Source organism: Corvus kubaryi, unplaced genomic scaffold, assembly GCF_017639235.1.
Source record: "Corvus kubaryi isolate FWS band 111438036 unplaced genomic scaffold, C.kubaryi_AGA036_p1.0 37249, whole genome shotgun sequence".
In the NCBI taxonomy this organism is placed as follows: domain Eukaryota; kingdom Metazoa; phylum Chordata; class Aves; order Passeriformes; family Corvidae; genus Corvus; species Corvus kubaryi.
The window spans coordinates 1,973,108-1,991,890 of NW_024581072.1; the positions used below are offsets into that span (position 1 = coordinate 1,973,108).

An 18,783-nucleotide genomic window follows, 5' to 3' on the forward strand; every position below is an offset into this window, starting at 1 on the left:
AGCGACCGAGGGCAGCACACAGAATGCCGTCCCGCCGTGCAAGGCCGGATCAAACATACCCATCCCCGCAGTTTGTTTTTGGCTGCACGGTGCACTCCCACATGCAAATCGCCGCACCCTCCCCCACCCCCAACAGCAGCGGCTGCCGAGGGAAAATAAAAAAAAAAAGGGGCGCGGAGGACAGGAGAGGGGGGAAAAGAAGAACGGAAAGAGCAAAGAGAAAAGGCGACAGAGCGAAGACCCCAGGGGGAGGGGAAAAGCAGTGTGGGGGGCGGCCCCGGCCGTGGAAGGGGCGGGCTGGCCCGCCAGGGGCAGCTCCGCGCCGCCCTATAAGAGGCACTGCGGGCGGGGGCGCCCGGTAGCGGCAGCGGGGCCGGCGTCGGGGCCGCGAGCGGAGCCGGACGGGATCGTGGCGCGGAGCCGGCGGCGGCTCCCCTCGGGACCGACGGCGGCTGCCGGCCGGGGAGGTAGGCGGGGGGACGCATCGCGGGCAGCTGTCGGGGAGGCTTCCCACTTGTCCCCGCTCCGCCTGGAACAGGCGGCACAAAGCGAGAGGAAAAACGCAAATGAGTGTGTGTGTGTGTGTTTCTGTTATTGTTTTGGTTTTTTAATTTGTTTGTTTTCTTACTGTTTTGGGGTTTTTGTCTTCCGGCGTGGTGCCACTCTCTCTCTGTGCCCAGCCTGGCGGGAGCGCGGCTCGGGGGATGGTTTACGGCGTAGCGGGGGATCGGAAAGGCGCTAAGAGTGTTTGTGTGTGTGGGAGGGGCGTGGTTGTGTGTGCTTATTTTTTAAAAATTTGTTATTTTAATTTAGCTTAGCCTGAGCGAGGCGACTGTGACTTGGCAGCGCTCACGGAGGGTGGCTCACCTTACCGCTGCCTCTCCCAGCCCCGGTGGGTGCTAGAAGATAACGGGAGGGTTTTCGTCCCCTTCACTCCTACGTGACTCCTGTGAAGTCGCGGGCGTGGGATAAGGGGAGGGCCTTGGGATGGGGGGAGTGTAAAAATAAAAAATCGATCTGGCTGCCTTTGTGATGGGCAGGAGGCTCAGTTGCATGCAACAAACCATGCTGCTGCGTGCCAGACTGTTGTGAAGTCTGGAGTGCTACGCTGCAACCTGTCATCAGGCTGTTACAAAAGACTGGAGCTGCACAGCAGCCCAGATGCTTAAAACGTGCCTGGAATGATACTCTGATTCTAAATTAAAAGTTGGTATTAAACCCTGTTTTTGCCTGGTTTTAACCAGAAGTGTCCCGTTTCCCCCAAGCTGTTTGCCTTGGAGATTTTAAAGTCTGTACAAAAACATACTTAAAGGACCAAAGTTGATTTTAAGTGTGTTGGAATAGACCTCACTGAAGCCAGAGGGGTGTAAACATCTTCTAAATTAAATTTAAATGAGTTGAACTTTTTTGAAAATCACTGTAATGGGTTAATGCATTAAAATTTATTTTCACTTTTGGATATGAGTTTTACTGCAGAGAACAGCCATGTCCTGGGGATGTTCCATTAACAACAGATGGTCAAGCCTGCTGTCGAAAGGCTATTGTAATGGAGCAGTCTTGCTCGGTTTTGAAAGGGGGTCATGGTAGTAAACATACAGTGCAAATGCTTTTTGTGCTTGGTGCTTGTGGCACAGCTTGATTCCCTAACAAGTGGGAATGGCAAAGTGTGCTGTCACTTTTCTGTCACTCAAATCAGTGTGTGATTCTGTGATGACACAGTAGGATATGAAGCTAAGTGGGTAGCACTTGGGACTCTGCAGTGTTTTACTGATATAACAGATAAAAATGGTGTTGGTGGGTCTTCATTGTGTGAATTTGAATTTTAATTTATGTAAGAGTTGTGTGATACAGTCCATATCTGGTATGGGCAGGAGTTTGATGCCTTCGCTCATGACATGAAGCACCTTGTTTCCCATGATCATAATTTGGTAGGGCTGATTATGGTGTAAATTAGAAGTCAACCCTTAACAAAAAAGATGGGGATATAAGTTTGGTAGCATGGAACACAAGCCTTGCATGGTAGAATTTAAGTTGAACCTGGTAAGTTGGGAATGCTTAATAATATGCATTATTAATGCATTAAGTAATAAAAATCATGGGTTTTTTATGCCCATTATAGGTGTTCGGAGGGGGTTACGAGCTGGCCTCTGGGCTGAAGGAGATCTCAATTTGCTGTACTTTGACATTAGAGTGTAGGAATCCAGCAGCTAGCCCAAAACTGTTCACAGTAACTTTCCCCTGATAAGTTGTTTCTGAAGGGCATGTAGCCATATGGTAGTTACGTGACATAAACACCTTGGGTGCAGCTATATGTAAGGTTTCCAGGAGTCATGGTAATCTTTTGGATATTAGTTCCAAATTTCCTCTGAATAGAGCTGCATAGCAGTGCAAGCAGGTATGTTGGAAGTTTCTTAATGATCTCTTCATACAGTGATGTTGAGGCACATTTATAAATCAGTGTGCCACATGCAGCTGCTAGCAAACATTTTTGTAATACTAAATTTTTTTCAAACCCAGACATCACTCAGTGCTGTATTGGTGTGATCAGAGACTTGATCTGGCACCAGATTTGGTACATAACATCATTGTGTATATAAAGAGTAACTCCTGGTCAAATGCTGAACTACTGAAGATGAAATACCATTAGCTTAAAAAAAGGTCAGTAAACTTATTTTGGCCTTTTTTCCAGGAGCGGCCTTTTCTGTAACACTCCTTAGGCTGAACTTCTCCCTCTCTATATGAGGGTAAACTAGTCTTCTGTGGATCAGGAGTAAGCCTTAGTGACTTAGAAGATCTGCTGTCACTTTGCTTATGCAGATTCTGGGTTGAAGCATTCTCACCTGTTAATCAAGTGTAATACACATGTTTTAGAAGGCAAGCCTTCCCTTGCCTACATCTCTGCAAGCCTGTTCTCTCACCAGTGAGTTCACCTTGGCAGAGTTAGACTCACAAAGACAGAGCAGAAGGAGGATTTGTACTGAACTCATCCGTCTGTGGCCAAATATGATCAGCTCTGCTAGTGTTTTTTATGTGCATTGCACTATGCAGGCACAGTATTTCTTAGGGTGTGGTTTCTCTAGAACTTTAATCCAGAGTAATTGAAGGTTGCTGGTAATGGACCTGCTTCATTTCCCCTGGTCTGCCTGTTCTTTTCTCTCCCTGTCTGTTTCATCCTTTGTGCTGGCACTGGAATTCACCAACCCAGGGTTAGTAATTGAGAGCAAAGTCTCTTTGCCTGCTGTTTTTGTTTTTTCACCCCAGCATCCTGTGTTCAGAGTCTTCTCATGGCTTTGGGAGCACTGGTGCCGGCACAAAGATGATGACAGAAGGGAGCAGAGAGGGACCCAAATTACCACTTTGTTTGAGTAACCTTGAAGCAGGCACCCTCAGTGTTTATATAGGTCTTCTAGGCTGGGCAACACACCAAATCCTGAAATAAGTCCAGGGGCTATGGTTAACCAAACATTGTTATGTTTCTCTTAGGCTGGTTATTCTTGATGACTCCTGTGAGAGGAGCTAGAGTCAGGGTTTACTGTGTTTAGCAAAACACATTTTATACATAAGATGTATTTTCCTTGATCATCTGAGGCTGCTGGGGACTCTGCCTGCTTTCTCCAGGTCTGGCATGGCACAAATTCACTCTCTCTAAGATTATTTCATATTTATGACAGCTGAGGATTTGAATTCTGAATGCTTGAAACTTTTTTTTGTGTAGTTGATGAGCATGCACATCTGCAGTTACTGATAGTAAGAGTATAGATAAGAAATAACATGGCAAGACTCTGTTTATAGTGTTTAAAAGATGATCACCACAAAAAAAAGTTAAAATGTCTCATTCTCTAGCTACATGTCTTGCTTGTATTGACTGCAGAAAGTCGTACAGGTAATTCAGAAGAAATACCATGACTAAAACTACTGAATGGAGTACCTGAAGTACCCTGTTCCCTTTCTTTGAAATAGGTGGCAGCAAAGCTGGTCCTGTCTGTTTCAGCATTTGTGATGGGGAGAAAAAGTATTTTTGCTTGTTTCAAGGACTGAGAGAGACATAGAGTAGGATGGAAAACTGTTGATGCAGCTTTCCTGACACAAGAGGCTAACACTGTAGGAAAAATGGGAGCATTCAGATCTTTATTTGTTGGGTCATTAGCAAAAAAAGCCTGATCATACATAATAAAAATGGATGTCAGTTTGAATGGTATAAGTATCCACATACAAGCTGACCTTTTTTCTCTTCTGTTTTTTTTCTGGAGGAGTGTTGCTTAGCAGAGCTCTGTCTAAAGCAGTGAGCTTGGTTTGTGTTATGCTGACTTTGTTAGAGAACAATTGGAGTTGGACAGAAAAAGGAAAGCAAGAGAGCCTTTCCAAGACTGTTCTGACTTGGGGTAGATAGCAAGGTTATTCTCTGTGAAGGAACAAAGTTAGAGCCTTTTACCACACAGTTCAGAGATCATTCTGGGGATCTGGTTTCCTTTTTATCAAATAGCAGACAGGGCTGTGTGGAAAACAGAGGTGGCCAAAATCTGTTAGCGCTCTGCTTGCTTGACTCTCTGAAACAGTTTGCAGTTTCACTAGCTTGTTTCCAAATGAATGGTTGTTACTGGGAGCAAGCAAGCAAGCAAGCCATGCAGCTAATATTCATTAGCATAGTACTTGTTAGCCTAGTAAAGGTCAAAATTAGGCCATGTGGAAGGTCTTGGAGCAGCAGTTTTGGTGATGTAGGTAACAAGTGCAAGGTTAGGGACCAGGAAAACCTGGTTATCAACATGTCTGCCCTTCTTGTGGTGACTTGACTGTTTCCTCTCAGCTGCTTTCACCATTGTTATAATAATGGCATGACCAAAGTTTACATTCTTTATGGTAGAAGTCAAAGTATGTTTCTTCTCACATTCAGCAGGTAACACATCTTTTTTTAAAGACTTCAGGCTGTGTTGCTAGTGACAGCAACCTGGTTTTAAGTCCAATATTTTTAGAGATATGCCTGTTTTTACAGGTGAATTTTTGTGCCTTAAAAAGAAACAAGCAAGTTACCATAAATGTTCTTTTTCTCTGACAGCTGTATTCATGAGGAGTATATTGATATTCAGGGGATCTATTGGTGGCTTTTTTTCTCTTCCTATTATTTTAATTATACTCCTGCAACGAGAGTTTGGCTACGACTGCCAATAAAAACAGTTAGGACCAAACTTTAAGAAACTCCAGAACTTTCCTCATCCAAACAATAAAGCAGTACTGAGCTTTTCTGAGTGCAGATCCATGGACATTTCTTTCTGGTACTAGTACAGGAACCAAAGTTCAAAATCTACTCTTCCTCTGAATGCAGTATTCTTATTTAATAAACTGAATTAGTGGATCCTGCATTTGTATTTTTGTTCTGCCAATGGGAAAAGTGCTTTTTATTGAATTTATTTGTTTTAAGGTATTTTAGATATTTTAATTATTCTTTACCCTATTAAATCAGAGTAGCAGTTCTTACTCCTTTGTTTCCATCTCTCTCAAACCTGTATTTAAATATTCATGCTAAAGTAAGCAATAGGAGTTTTTCTACTGTGTTTGGAGAGATCTGGACTTGCTTCTTTCTTCTAACAAACTGATGCAATCACCTGTACACCATCTGTTTTCAGATTTCTACAGATTTTATTTTTCCCAGATAATTTCTTTTTTTATTCTCCTGATTGCCAGCTGTGTCTCCCAGAGCTGCATTCCTTGTTCTTGTGACATACTCTTCTTATATTCACATCTCTACATCTATCCTCCCAATTATGTTCATATATAAAACCAGACATAACTGCAAAATGGGGTTGTCTGTTGGAGTGTGCTTTGGCTTCAGTGGAACTTTCTCAGCACCATTAAGGATATTCTAAACTTAACATAAAAAAGGTATGTTTTGGATCCTATATCCGTAAAAAAACTTGCAACATTTCTTTTTGCTGACCTTGCTCTCTTGTAAGCTTATTGCTTTTCCCATTTCATGCTACTTCTGCACTTGCCTGAAGTGTTTTCTGTTTGAAGTCATTTGGCTGAAATTCAGTCAAGCACAGCTCTTCAGTTCTGTGCTTGGTCCCTTGAAGCTTTAGGAGCAAACTGATGGAGCTCTGTCCTGAAAATGCTTCTGCATTGTGAGATGTAGCTTAGGACTTGAACAATATCTTTCCTGGATATGTCTGTATATGATGTTGAATTAGGCATACTTGAACAATATCTTTCCTGGATATGTCTGTATATGATGTTGAATTAGGCATACATTAGCCTGCTTTGCATGGCTTTAACTGCCACGCTCACCCTAAGGACTGAAGCTGCAACAGCAGAGGTACAGCTGGAGCTGAAGAGTAGAATGTGTGAGTAACACCTGTTTGCTCTGTGGATCAGGCAAAATGGGAAGATTGGCACACACTTTCTGGCAGTGCTCCGAGCTAACTGCCCTGTGCCACACCTGACTCAGCAAGTATGCAGGCCACCTTATCCCATGTGCCAGCTATTTTCATATTCTTCTGTGAATAACTTTAGAGATGAAGTTATAACTTTAGGGATAAAGTGATTATTGAAGTCTCTATGGGTTGCCAAGACTGATCAGCAATTCATTCTTCTTCATAGCTGACACTCACTGATTTCGAAAGTATTTGGGTGTCTCTTTATCACTTTAGTGTATTACCATCTTCCGTATCAGCAGAGTTGGATGGTAGCCACATGGGAGCTGAGGTCTTGTAGCCGTATCTGTTGTTGGCTTTACAGACTCCACCTCTACTCAAGCTGACAATGGCTGCTAAATACTAACTTTGCCAGTTTGTTGCTTTCTTTCGTCAGTGTCATTTCCTTCCATTGTGCTAGAGGCTTTTTCTTGGCTGATGGTTTTCTGCATATTTCAGTGATATTTTTGTTTCATTTGCTGTTCCTTATAGCTGTGCCACAGATATCAGTGCAGTTGTGTAGATACCAAGCTTAACAGACAGCTTATTCTTTGTCTCTGAATCTCAAAGGCACTGTGAAATTTTCTACAGTGTAAGACATGTTGTGTTCTGCTCTGTTACTGGAAACATGCGCTGGTTTATGGCACGGTGTTCCCAAATGGCAAAGATGAAGAGGAAGATTACACTACAGTTTCTCTTGATGTTACAGGGCAGGCATACATCTCAAACTGCAGTTTAATCTTGTTTTGGACACCATTGGTGTCCTCCTCTTGTTCCAAGATAAACAGCAAGTTACAAAAGCAAGATACAGGAGAAGTCACTCCTTTCCAAAAAAGTCATTATGAATGTGATGACAAAGCTACAAGTCTTCATAACTTTGTGCAGTAGAAGATAGAAATATGCCAGTGATGCTTGAGTGGCTCTGCAGTAGGATCATGGAGCACCTGTCAGTGTTGCACTTTTAAAAACCAGTTACCTGGCTGATTAGTATAAATGATTCAGTGACCAGGATGTCCTGTGGAAGGGGTAGTGATTGAAAGTGTTTTGTGTCCTAACGCTGTATGAGCTTGTGGGTTTCTTCTGGGAGGCTGTGTCTTCCTTCCCCCTGTTGTGGTTGCTGCCAAGCAGAAAGGTACCTTTTGCAATGTGAAATTCTTTCCCCTTTTTCCTAGTTGCAGATATATTGTCCTGAAACCGGATGTGTCAAAAGCTGGAAAAAGTGACTGGGGCTGTGTAGCACAGCTTTTTGCAGACTGTGTGCTGACAATACTATACTCGCTCAGAGATCAAAGCTTAATGGCATGAATTGAGCTGAGATGTCGCAATTATTATTTTAGCAGGATGTTCTATTATTTCTACATTCCTCTAGAAAAGAGCCATTCTATGAGAGCCAAAAAACCAAAATCTGCTAATATGGACTATGGATTTTTGGACATTGGCCGTGATAAAGCAAATCACATTTTATGTTTGTTTTTGCTGAAGAATGGACTAGATTTTTGCCTTTTTTTTTTTCTTCCATAGGGAAAGTAGGGGACACAGTGTAATGTTGAAAGTTGAAATGCTTCATGTATTTCACAACCTTCTAGTGGAAGCTATTTTTTTTGTAAAATAGATTACTGCATTTCATCTTGCGTATTAAACTTGACACTTAAGCAATCTTCTTGCCTAAGTGCATGCCACAGACCCTTGCATGTGCATTCTTTTGGGTCAGTCCAGCTATGGTGCATGCAAACTTGACATCTTGCATTGCATTGGAGTTGTGCTTGTTTTCATCAATGAGCCATGTAAGCACGCTAAAGTCATGACAGACAGTTGTTGTGGTCGTTCTGGTAGGCAGATATTGCTGACTTGTGACAGGTTTTTCAAAATTACTTGGCACGTTGTATCACAAGGGAAGGTTGTAAAGCAGCAGCCATTTTTGAAAATGTGTGTCTGTGTAAATGTTAAAAGGAGGCACTGAGGACTCTGAAAAATGTAGTCCAGTCTTTATTATGGAGTAGTTTGTAAGCTAGTGCTTTCCTCTGTGAGGAACTATCACATGTGGTTTATTTCTGCTTGGTAAGGGTAGGCCCACCAGCATCTGAGAAATACATCCTAGGAGTTTGGCTTTGACGGGAGAAGCAAGTTAGACACTCTGACGAGTTTAGGGCCAGGAATGTCAGTGCTCATGGTGTTAATTCTGGGCTGGGTCTTTCAAAATGATCTGCTCATCTGTTCACAGTGGAGCATTCAGAAGAGCTCTGCACATAATATTCTGACTTATGAAATATCCATTTGCTCAGTTCTCATGCCAAGACTAAATAACTTTAGATGCCCCTTGCCATTTTGCCTAAAGAGTTGGGAAGCCAGATTTCCACTCCTAACATGACATGTTAAGCCTGAGTGTTGTCAGAGCAAGATCCAGGCTTGCTTCTCTGTGTAGTGCGTAGTGCAGCAAGCAGAACCTAGTATTTGGCTTGGGTTCTGTCTAGTTGTTTTCATAGCAGCAGTTTGAGCAGGTTGTGAATAAGTATTTTATTGTTGGCCTGTGCTGAAAGGAGTCCCTTTCCATTGGTTGTCTCTAGTCTTCTGTGAAGTTGGAGCCCCCTTACAAAATAATGTGAAATAATTTATTCTGTGTTTTGTAGCTGTGTGCATGCTGCCTTAAGGGTCCTGTGGATGAGTGAGAGGCTGCGTGTCTTGGACCGGAGGTGGCAGGTTGCTAGAGGTATTCCATGAGACTGTTTCCTCAGCTTCCTGATATTCTGGTATTATCCTTTAAATGGTGGTTTTTACCAAGTTTTACATGCTCCTCAAGGAGGAACAATGAGTTAAACTGCATGGCTGTGTTGAAAGCCATGTACTAGTTGTCTTCAGTATTAGTAAACACTGGAGAACAAGACCAGAACCTGTTTACTGCCTAACTCTAGGCCAGGTACTCAGTGTGGGAAGTAAACCAGTAGGAGGATCTTTCCAATAACTGCCAGTAAAATATTGTTTGTCACCCTAATCAAATTCCTGCCTCTGACCCAGAAGCTCTCCAGTCACATTGCTAGGAACAAGGAGTCGACGTAAACTCTGTGACATGACCTGGGTGATTTTGAAGAGGAAAGCACTTCTCACTGAAGGACTCTTGAGAAGGAATAAGAAACTTTGTGTCCTGTATTCGTTTGGCTAAAAGGAAGAGAAATGTCCTCTGTGGGGAGGTTATGAAAGACCAGCTATTAGCGTCTGTGCGCCTCCACTGATAACGATCCTGTGTCCCAGGCAGGAGCTGGTAGGTCCAAAGCTCACACCTCCACTGCTGATCCTGCACTGGTTGTGACTGCTACAGACTCTAGCAGGGCTTAAGCCAGGAGATAGACGTGTGGGATCTGATGGTTTCATTCTAATCTCTGCTTTTGCTTGCTTGTGGCCTTAGGTGAGTTGCCTGAACTCTGTGCTGTTAATGCTTTTTATGGCACCTTCTTGTAACCTATTTCAGGCTCTTTGGGTTAAAAGATTACTTCAAAAGTTCAGTACTGTTATTTATATGGAATTGTCATTGTTCGGGTGGCAGTTTCCCCTCTTTCCTAGAGCTCCAGCAGATGTCATGAGTCTTTTGACTGCTTGAAAGTTTTAGAGGTGGGAATGTCAGATTTGTTCCTTTGGGTTTTGAAAGCTCAGTGTGACTTTGTCACAGAATGGACATTACTTTTGGTTCTTTATGCACTGCCTGTTTCTGCTGGAGGTTTTATGTCCAATTAGATCTCTAGCAGCAGAACAAAAAAATTGCTTGTGTTTGCCCAAAGCTGCTCTTTATCTATCCTAATCTTAACATAGTTGGCATCAATACTGTTTTTTTGTTCTGGTTACAGCTGCTCTGCTGGAAGAAAGGAAATCTTGGAGTTTGGCAGAGAAGTGGCCAAGGCACTAGACCTTGATTTAGGAGATGGGGATTTAGTTCTCAACTTTAGACTTAGTCTGTACCTCTGTTACACTAATGCCCATCCAGGCCACTAGTCCTCTGGTGGTTTGTCTTGTGTGGCTCAGAATGTCAGTTCATGAGTCAGGCACTTCTGTCCTGCCTTCATATGCACAATTGTTAGAGGGATCTGCTTTCCACTGATGGCATACCTATCGCTGGGGGACTCTAGATCTGGGCTTTGCAGAATTCACACGGCTCATGGTATTGTTTCCTTCACAACATGCAGCTTGACACTACCTAACACAAGTTAAATGTCAAGATATTATCAGTGTTCATAAAGACGACTATATTTCTGCTGAAATCTGATGTTTATGCTTTAGTTGCTCATTTTCTTCCAAAATGAGTCTCATTTGACTTGATACTTGTGTAGACAAGATCTATTGGAGTTAAGCAGATGTACAAATTTTTTGTCTAGGGCAGGAAGCATGAAGTGCTAGATCATGTCTGCTTGTGAGAAAGGAGAGTCCTGGCTCTTGTAGCTCATAACATGTAGCTGTTAGATTGGTGCTCTCCATCGCCACTTGATCTGTGGAGAGTTGCCAGTGGCGGTAACTTGCGTGATAAGGAAAATCTGACTGAGAGGACGGAGGCTGCTAGCTTATTTCATGAAGGCCACTGAGCCTTCCATCAACTGGTGAAAGCTTTTTTAGCTCTGCTGACAAGGACTTAGTTTAAATTGCCTATAGTGTCTTGCCATAGCCCTGAAGTGTTCCAGTTTCGTAAGGTTTGGTAAGTTCACTTTGTTCCCTCTTGAAATAGTGATTTAATTTTTTCTTCTCTAGGGGAAAGGTTTTTTTGCCTCCCAAAAAAAGCAAACAGCTGCATTGTTTGCAGAAAGCTGCTTTTGAAGGCTATTTTATGTTTACTTAGTACAGACACCAGGTGAGGGGGTGGGGAATGGATTTTATGCCACTTGAGCTTTTTATTCTCTAAATCTACAGCTGTAAAAATACATTTATTTAACAGGGATTAGGTCGGGAGACTGTTGGTATACCAGCTAATGGACTTTTCAACAGCCGTTCTAGTTTGAAATAGCGTCTAACACCCTCCTAGAAAGAAAGGGCTGGCCAAAGTATGTGTTTCATTGTCATCATTTTCAGAGGTTGCCCTGTAGCCTAACTTTCTCTTGAGTAATTTTCTGAATTGCAGAAAATGAGATGAAATTGCAGCCCTATTGGTCGGGAGGCTGTGCAGGATTTCTGCAGCAGGGCGAAATGTCGTGTGCAAGGAGTCTTCTGCAAAGGCAGACCATGGGACAAGTGCGTGGAATCTGTGCTTTAATTGTGCATGTGGGAGTTGTACTGTGGTACTTTATATCACAGGAAAACGAATGCTGTGGGGATGAATTCCTGAAGCTTTTCTTACTCTAGACAGAAAGCAGTATTACTGCTTCAGGGAGTTCTGGGTGAGTGTCAGGAGTGATCACTGATACCTGCTCTTGGCTCAGTTTTACACAGGTGAGACGTAAAAGCCTGCATTGGAAACTTAACAGAGTTTTGGCACAGCAGTACTAAATGTCAGGTTGTATTTCCCAGCTATGTTGAACTTACCAGACTGGTCCGAAGTGGTGATACAGTGGGACTTCAACTCTGAGCTGGAAGTGTTGGGTTGATCAGTTTTCTGCATCTCTGGCTTACAGTTCTTGCCTATTGTGAGCTGGAAGAACATCTGAAAGGATGCTAAGCTGTTTTCCTCTGATATTAGTTTGCTAAGTGCTTTCTGATGGATTAGTAATTCAAGTGAATTCAAGTCATTCAAGTTAACTTGTGTCAGCAGCAAACCAAATATGTCAGCCTCTGTGGATGAAAATCAGAGGTGACTACTAACAAACCTGTTCCACAGTCTGTAACAGATACTGGGGCATACAGTGTCATTGCAGCTGTCACCCAGCATGGCTGGAAGAACTGGATACACTTCAGGCTCAGGTGTTGTGCTCTTGGGGATTAGTCCCCTGTTAGGCTCCATGCCCTACTTTGATGCAGGGACTTAGCTGGTATGCCTGCATTTGGGTAGTCCTTAAAAGTTAGTATTTTTATGTATTTTGAAACTTTTGTTCAGGCAGAACAGGCCAGATAATTTGCTTTATTTTCAGTAAAGGTTAGCTAAACTCCAGAGAGCTAAAGTGCAAGCAGATGGCACAGCTGAGTCTTCCTGGCTGTGCATGCTTCTGCTGGTCAGCTGAGATGAGTTAAATGATAAAATATGTGCCCTTAGCTCACTACAGTTTGCTAATGTGATGTGAATGTTACAACTTCTATAAAGCAGTATTTCCATGTTCTGTATCCTGGGAACTGACTGCAGTTGCGAGGGATCAGTGTCTGAATTTACACTGATGTGCGTTAAACCAGCTACCCTTTGATTTGCTCATTCCACAAACTGCTTGGACTTCTGTTTTGCATCTGTGCAGGGTATTAAGGTGCAGGAGTAGGGTCTAATTCCATTGATGAGAACACCAAAAGTCTCTTCAACTCTCCATGGGATCCTTTTTGTACTCTTCCTGTGGCACTTTATTCATACAGATTTTGGTGTTTGGCTTTAATTGCTGGAAAGCACTGGAAATCAGTTTTTTGGAAAGCTAACAGTATTGGGGGCCTGAGCATGAGGTGTGGAGTGGGTACTCTGAACACCCGTCTGAAGATACAAACCACCTGTTGCATAACTACCAGTGACTGTAGAAGGCTATACAGTCCCTTCCAGTCCGCTACTTCTGTATGCCAAACTTGTACAGTGACTGCAGGATTAGACTTAGGCAGAAAATTTTCCGGTTTGTGGCATGGTGGACAGCGCGACAAATCAAATGGAGGTCTGTGACCTACAGAGCAGTACCAGTATCCTTGTGGAAAAATGCTTGAAAAGAGCAATTCTCTTAGTGTTCGTCAAAAGATTTTTGTAACACAATTGTGGTCACTGAGTGCCTGTGTACTATTAAGTAGTAACTCTCTTCAGAGTGAATAAAAGTGTTGCCAAATCTCCCAAATCCTAAGCAGAAACTTCACAGCGGAGGTAGTACAAAGGAGACGTAACAATATTCCCTACCTAGTTTTGTTGCTAGGTTGATTGCAGCTTTAGGTATGTAACATTGACATGCAATGGAAGTGTTTCAAAGCCCATCCCCTCCCATATCCAAGCCTGTAAGCAGTGGGGTGCTTTGGGTCCATGAGCGTGGATGCAGTCATTAGCCAGGATTTGTCCTCTGACATTCCCCACAAAGGGCAGGTTTTTTCCCTACTGTGGATATGCCAATAGCCTGTCAACTGCCTTGCTCTAAGTACAACTGGGAATTCAGTCTACCAGCCAGATGTGCATGCATCTGGAATGTGTGAGTGTCAGGGTGCTCCAGCCAGTAGGATGCACTGGGCAGGGAAGGATGGCTCTCCTGTCAGACGAGTTGGGCGTTCCTCTGAGAAGGAGAATCTGTGGAGGTCCTGTCAGTGAGTTAGAGCAGCATCTGGCAGAAGTTAATGAGCCCACACTGACTGTATGCTCTGCTGCCCATGTGCTGGTATGAGGGTCAGTTTGTAAGGTTTCGTGGGCATCTATTACTGCTCTTTGGTTCTCTGTACTGGCATTAAGGAGCACTGTTGTCCTATTGTAATACTACAGTGTAATCATCTACAGAACTCAGTGTAACAGCTTTATTTTTGTTAGTCATGTTGGAGATTTTTTTTTGTAAAACAGATCTATATTATTAAGAGACAAGTTTTTAATCTGCAAGTCATTGCAATAATGGAATTTACTTTTGGTGAGACTTGAAGACCACAATTGTTCATCATCTCAAAGCTCACATCCAGAATTTTTCATTAGTCTTACTCCGGTGTAGGACTGGTCAGAGCATTTCCTGAGGAAGTCTTATGTTCCTAGCATGTTTGTGGATTTTTTGGAATCTTTTCAATGCAGTTTGCAATCAGACATGCAACTCTTAATCATAGGGCTAGGGTACTGTTATGTGGGACACCAGAATCAAAAGCGTGTGTGTTCCCAGTTTAACAGGTGTTGGAAAGAGTGGTTCTCTTGGTGTGTGTTTGAATCAACTGCTAGTTGTCTTCTTAATGCTGATTCTGCTAACAGAGTGTATTCAAGTACATAAATCAGAATCAATTTAATGTGGATTAACTAAGTTCCTGTGTGGACACTTATTCAGGATTTAAACTGCTCTTAATTTGAAGTGGCCTTAAAACTCAGAAGTAAATTAAGATATGCTGAATTAATTCTGGAAAATTAAATTTAACTAATGTAGTGTAAGCTCATCCTAGAGCTTAAAGATTGAGCTGTGCTGGAAGACTATGTGTACCAATCCTATACTATGCTCTTATTAATCGCCACCAAAGAGATTAATGTATTTTTTAATCCTTTAAGCTCTCATACTGTAGTGAGACGCACACTCAGTGCACCTAATTCACAACAGTGTTGGAGGCCAGGTGGTTGCAAGACCTGAGCACTGACTAAATAACAATTTTCCAGGTACTTCATCTAAATTTGAACAACTGTAGGGTCCTTCTTAGTCACTTACCTTCAAGGGAATGGACATTTCTCCCTTGCCTGTTAAATGCGCAGCACTTTCTCTTCCGAGTGGTGGTGTTGACTGGACTTCCGAACAAAGGCTTTCCTAATTTGGCAGCTGGCTTTTCACCATTATAAAAGTAAATATGGAAAGAGGCTTTAAGGAAAAGGATTGAATTTTACGGTTCAGTCTTATTCAGAGGGGTCTTTAAATCATTTTTCGAAGCTTGTTATTTTTTCTCATTTGGGGCTATCCTTGCTCTTGGAATTTCTGGGGCAGAAAGTAGTGTTGTATTGCAAACCTCATTTTGTGCTTTGGAGCTTTGAGGTAAGAAACAGTGAGCTGAATCTGAGTTTACTGAGACCCATGAGACTTGGCTGGAGTCCATGGGCTAAGAAAGAAGATGGTGGGGTGTTCCATGGGGGGGCTGCAAGGTCACAGAGTGCAGCCTCTTGTCTTTCCCTATCTTGTTGCCTTTTCTGTTTTGAATGACACAACTTTTCCCTTCCAACTTTTTTCTTGTTTTTCTTTTCTTTCACTAGTTGATGCCTAGCCACAACATCTGTACTGTGTACTGCTGCTGCTACACAAAGAGAGCTTCTAGGCTTTGCTGAAGGAAGATGGCTTTCTGGACGCAGCTGGGGTTGCTGCTATGGAAGAACTTTACCTACAGAAGAAGACAGACTGTAAGTATTAGCCCAAGGGTGTTCTGGGATCTTAAGTTGTAGTCTTGTAGCTTACTTTTCGAGAACAACAGGGAAACATCCTCTATCTTACTTAGTGTTCCTCCTCTAGTGATTCCTGGCTGAGCAACTGGTCTGGCTTTGAAAAACCTGTTCAAATTGGAGAGAGTGGTGGGTGGACAGAAACCAGAGGGCTTGAAGGCACTCAAGACTTCTGTCCTGAATTCCAGTGTGAGAGTGTTGGAGTACTGAAACACTGATGTCAGATCAGGCAGAGAGGAGGGTGCATGACTGCTCTGTGCTGCAAGGAAGATGTGAAATGAAAACCTGTACTGTGACCTGCTCCACTCTGTGGGTGAGGCATTGCCAGGCTGCAGGGATGTGCCCGTGAGTCTAAAAGCTTTTGAATGCTGCAAGTTGCAACAACAGCAACAAAATCCTGCCATTTCCTAATGGCAGAAGTGGCAGAGGCAATAGCAGACATCTCCAGTCACTTAAATCATTGAGAGAATCCCAAACCTGCTATGTAACTTTACAGCAGAAGCTATAGATTAAATGGATGGCAGGAAGCATGTTCCTGTATCGGCATGAGGATAAACCCAGGCAACTGATGTTTTCCTGCCAAGGTGTCTTCTGAGTGGCTAAAATGCTGTCCTCACCATATGTTAACAGTGTGGAAATTTACCTGTTAAGAATACACAGTATGTAAGAAGAGTTTCTCCTTGTGATAACAAGGACACAAGAGTGTGGATCCAATGTGGTGTTCTTAAAATTCTTTTGCCTTTAGCTTAGTGACACCTCATAGGATGCTATAACTCTTGAAAACAGCTAAAAGCCTGAGAAAAGATGGTATTGGACCTCTAGAGATTTAGGAAATACCTGTGTTGGACAAGGCCATGATTTGTGCAACAGGCTTGTTCAGAGGATCTGGCCTGCTAGATCTGACCTTGAGGAGGTATCAGTAGGGAATGTGAATGGAACACGGGTTACTGAAGTGGTGAGTGGAAAGTGGTCTCTGATAAGGTTTTTGAACCCTGCAAATGTCAGGATGCCTGCCAGCCAGTTGGGTTGTGTTGTTTTAGTAACTCAGTGTCACGAGGGAGGGGAGGCTGTCATATTCACCACTGGTAATGGTGACAGTCCCTGAAGTATTCACTCAGGTGTCTGAGGCTTGTTTTTATAAGACTTGGGTCCAGTGAATTCAGAACTGGAATTAGTCCATTCTTAAATAAAACAGGCAAAGGGGGCTTATGGCCTCTTTGACTTTTCCTGTATACATCTGTGGTTATAGAACTGCCAGTGATGACAAAGTTTTTGTTTTGTGTGTTTTTGCCTTTCACGAGTCTTGATCTCATGGACTGCCCACCAGAGAGGTCATGGACTGTGTCAACTGCAAGGAGTGAGGCTGTCTGCTCTCTGGATGTATGGGTCACATCCTGGCCTTGTGAACAGACTTATGGTTTAGAAAAATGTTACAAATGAAGCTGGGGAAGTAGTCTCAAGACTGGCTGTGGCTCCTTAAGATTGTCTCTTCTCAGCTATTGCCCATGTAACCTAGGCTCTAAGAGCTAAAAGCACTCTTCCTACCTTGCTACTAGAGGTCTAACTTTTGCCTACTACCAAACTGCCTTTAGAAAGTAGGGCATTTCTAGGATGTTGTAGGATTTTCTGGAGTGATGTTAAACTGAGTAAACCAGGAGGGTGTTTCAGAGCAGCTGAATTTTATGCTGAGGATGATAGCTTGGTTTTCTTCAGTAGGATCTTCTGAAAATAATAGAATCATAGTCATTGTGGTTGGAAAAGACCTCCAAGATCATCAAATCCAGCCTTTGTCCAAACACCACCACACCAACTAAACTGTAGCACTAAGTGCCATATCCAGTCATTTTTTTGAACACTTCCAGGGACAGCAGCTCCACCTACTCCCTGGGCAGCCTGTTCCAATGCCTGACCACCCTTGCAGTGAAAAAACTGTTCCTGATGTCCGACCTGACCCCTGACACAGCTAGAGGCTATGTCCTCTGGTCCTGTCACTGTTTCCTGGGAGAAGAGAACAACCTCCCTCTTCCTACAACCTCCTTTCAGGTAGTTTTAGAGAGTGGATAAGGTCTCCCCTGAGCCTCTGTTTCTCCAGGCCAAACAACCCTAGTACTGCATCAGGTGTGAAGAGGTCTGAGTTTAGCAGACCTTGTGTCATGTCAAGGTAGCTGTGCTGGGCGCAGGGCTGTGACTGGGCAGCAGGGGTGCATTATATCCTTCGGTGGTGCCAGAGAAATGCAGCAGGCTAACCCTTTTGGATCTGCTCAGCTATTTCTTGGCGCCTTCTGGCGGTTTCTGTACCGGTTTCCCATCAAGTACCCCAGAGGGCATGAAACTGCTCAGAATCTCTATTCCCCACTGACTGTTAGTCAGTTAATAATGAAAGCCTGAGACACGGCTTGTTTTTGTGGGGCTCCTCAATTGTGTAGGGGTTTTCTCATTAACAGTTCTCATTTGGGCTTTACCTGAAGATGTCAGGAGGGGAAGGCCACTTAACAGGAAATGGCAGAGAAGGAGCAGAACATCTCTTTTCACCATGCTGTTATCATGGCTGCACAGTTTTTCATCTCTTTGCTTTCCTGGTAGGAGATCATTGTCCTTGAGTTGGGTTGTGGTGATGAAGGCTCTCTCCCATTTGTACTTACTGAAGGTGTAGCCTAGAAATAGTTTGATCCTTACCCTTCTTCTCACGAGAAGTGTGGGCTAGCCTTGGCTTCCCACTGAACCCCCTTGTTGGCTGCTGTGAGTTTGGGCTGAATTGCGAAAGCTGGGTTCAAAGCTCGCCCTGACGTGTGCAGTTCAAGTGTTACTTTGTACTGGATAACTTCCAACAGCACCGGAGTGGGGGGAAAGAGCTCACATGGGGAGAGAGGAAAGAAAAATCATGTTCAGGGGTCACTGTGTAAAAACATTTCTCTCCCTGCTTTCTTGCAAATGAGGAGACACCTCAAAGTTGCATGGAGAGACTGGTCAGCTGCTGGTAGCTCCCTGCACTGAAACTGGATCATAAAGGTGTGGAGGGGAGTTGACAGTGGGATGGGGTGATAGTCTTGCTCAATAGATTTCCTGTTGACACAATGTAGAGCTCAGTGTTTAATGGCATCCTGCATCATGCAACTGGTATAAATTTGGCATGCTTTAGGTATTAACCTTGGTAAAATTAGGACAAATTTGTTCCTAGCTGAACTCACCTGCTGTGTGCAAACGGGA

General features: G+C 43.3%; 1 protein-coding gene across 3 annotated transcripts in view; it reads left to right on the plus strand.

The window, feature by feature from the left end:
• Positions 1-354: 354 nt before the first annotated feature.
• Positions 355-18,783, plus strand: part of ABCA1 (ATP binding cassette subfamily A member 1) — a 92,061-nt gene continuing 73,632 nt past the window's right edge. For 2 of the 3 annotated variants that reach the window (XM_042023422.1, XM_042023424.1), the window contains exons 1-2: positions 355-467; positions 15,394-15,537. In XM_042023422.1, coding sequence (XP_041879356.1) covers positions 15,472-15,537 — 66 coding nt within the window. In that variant the 5' untranslated portion in view covers positions 355-467; positions 15,394-15,471. Of the gene's footprint in view, positions 468-9,711; positions 9,805-15,393; positions 15,538-18,783 lie in introns of those variants that run through there. The other variant, XM_042023423.1, reaches the window with a different exon arrangement.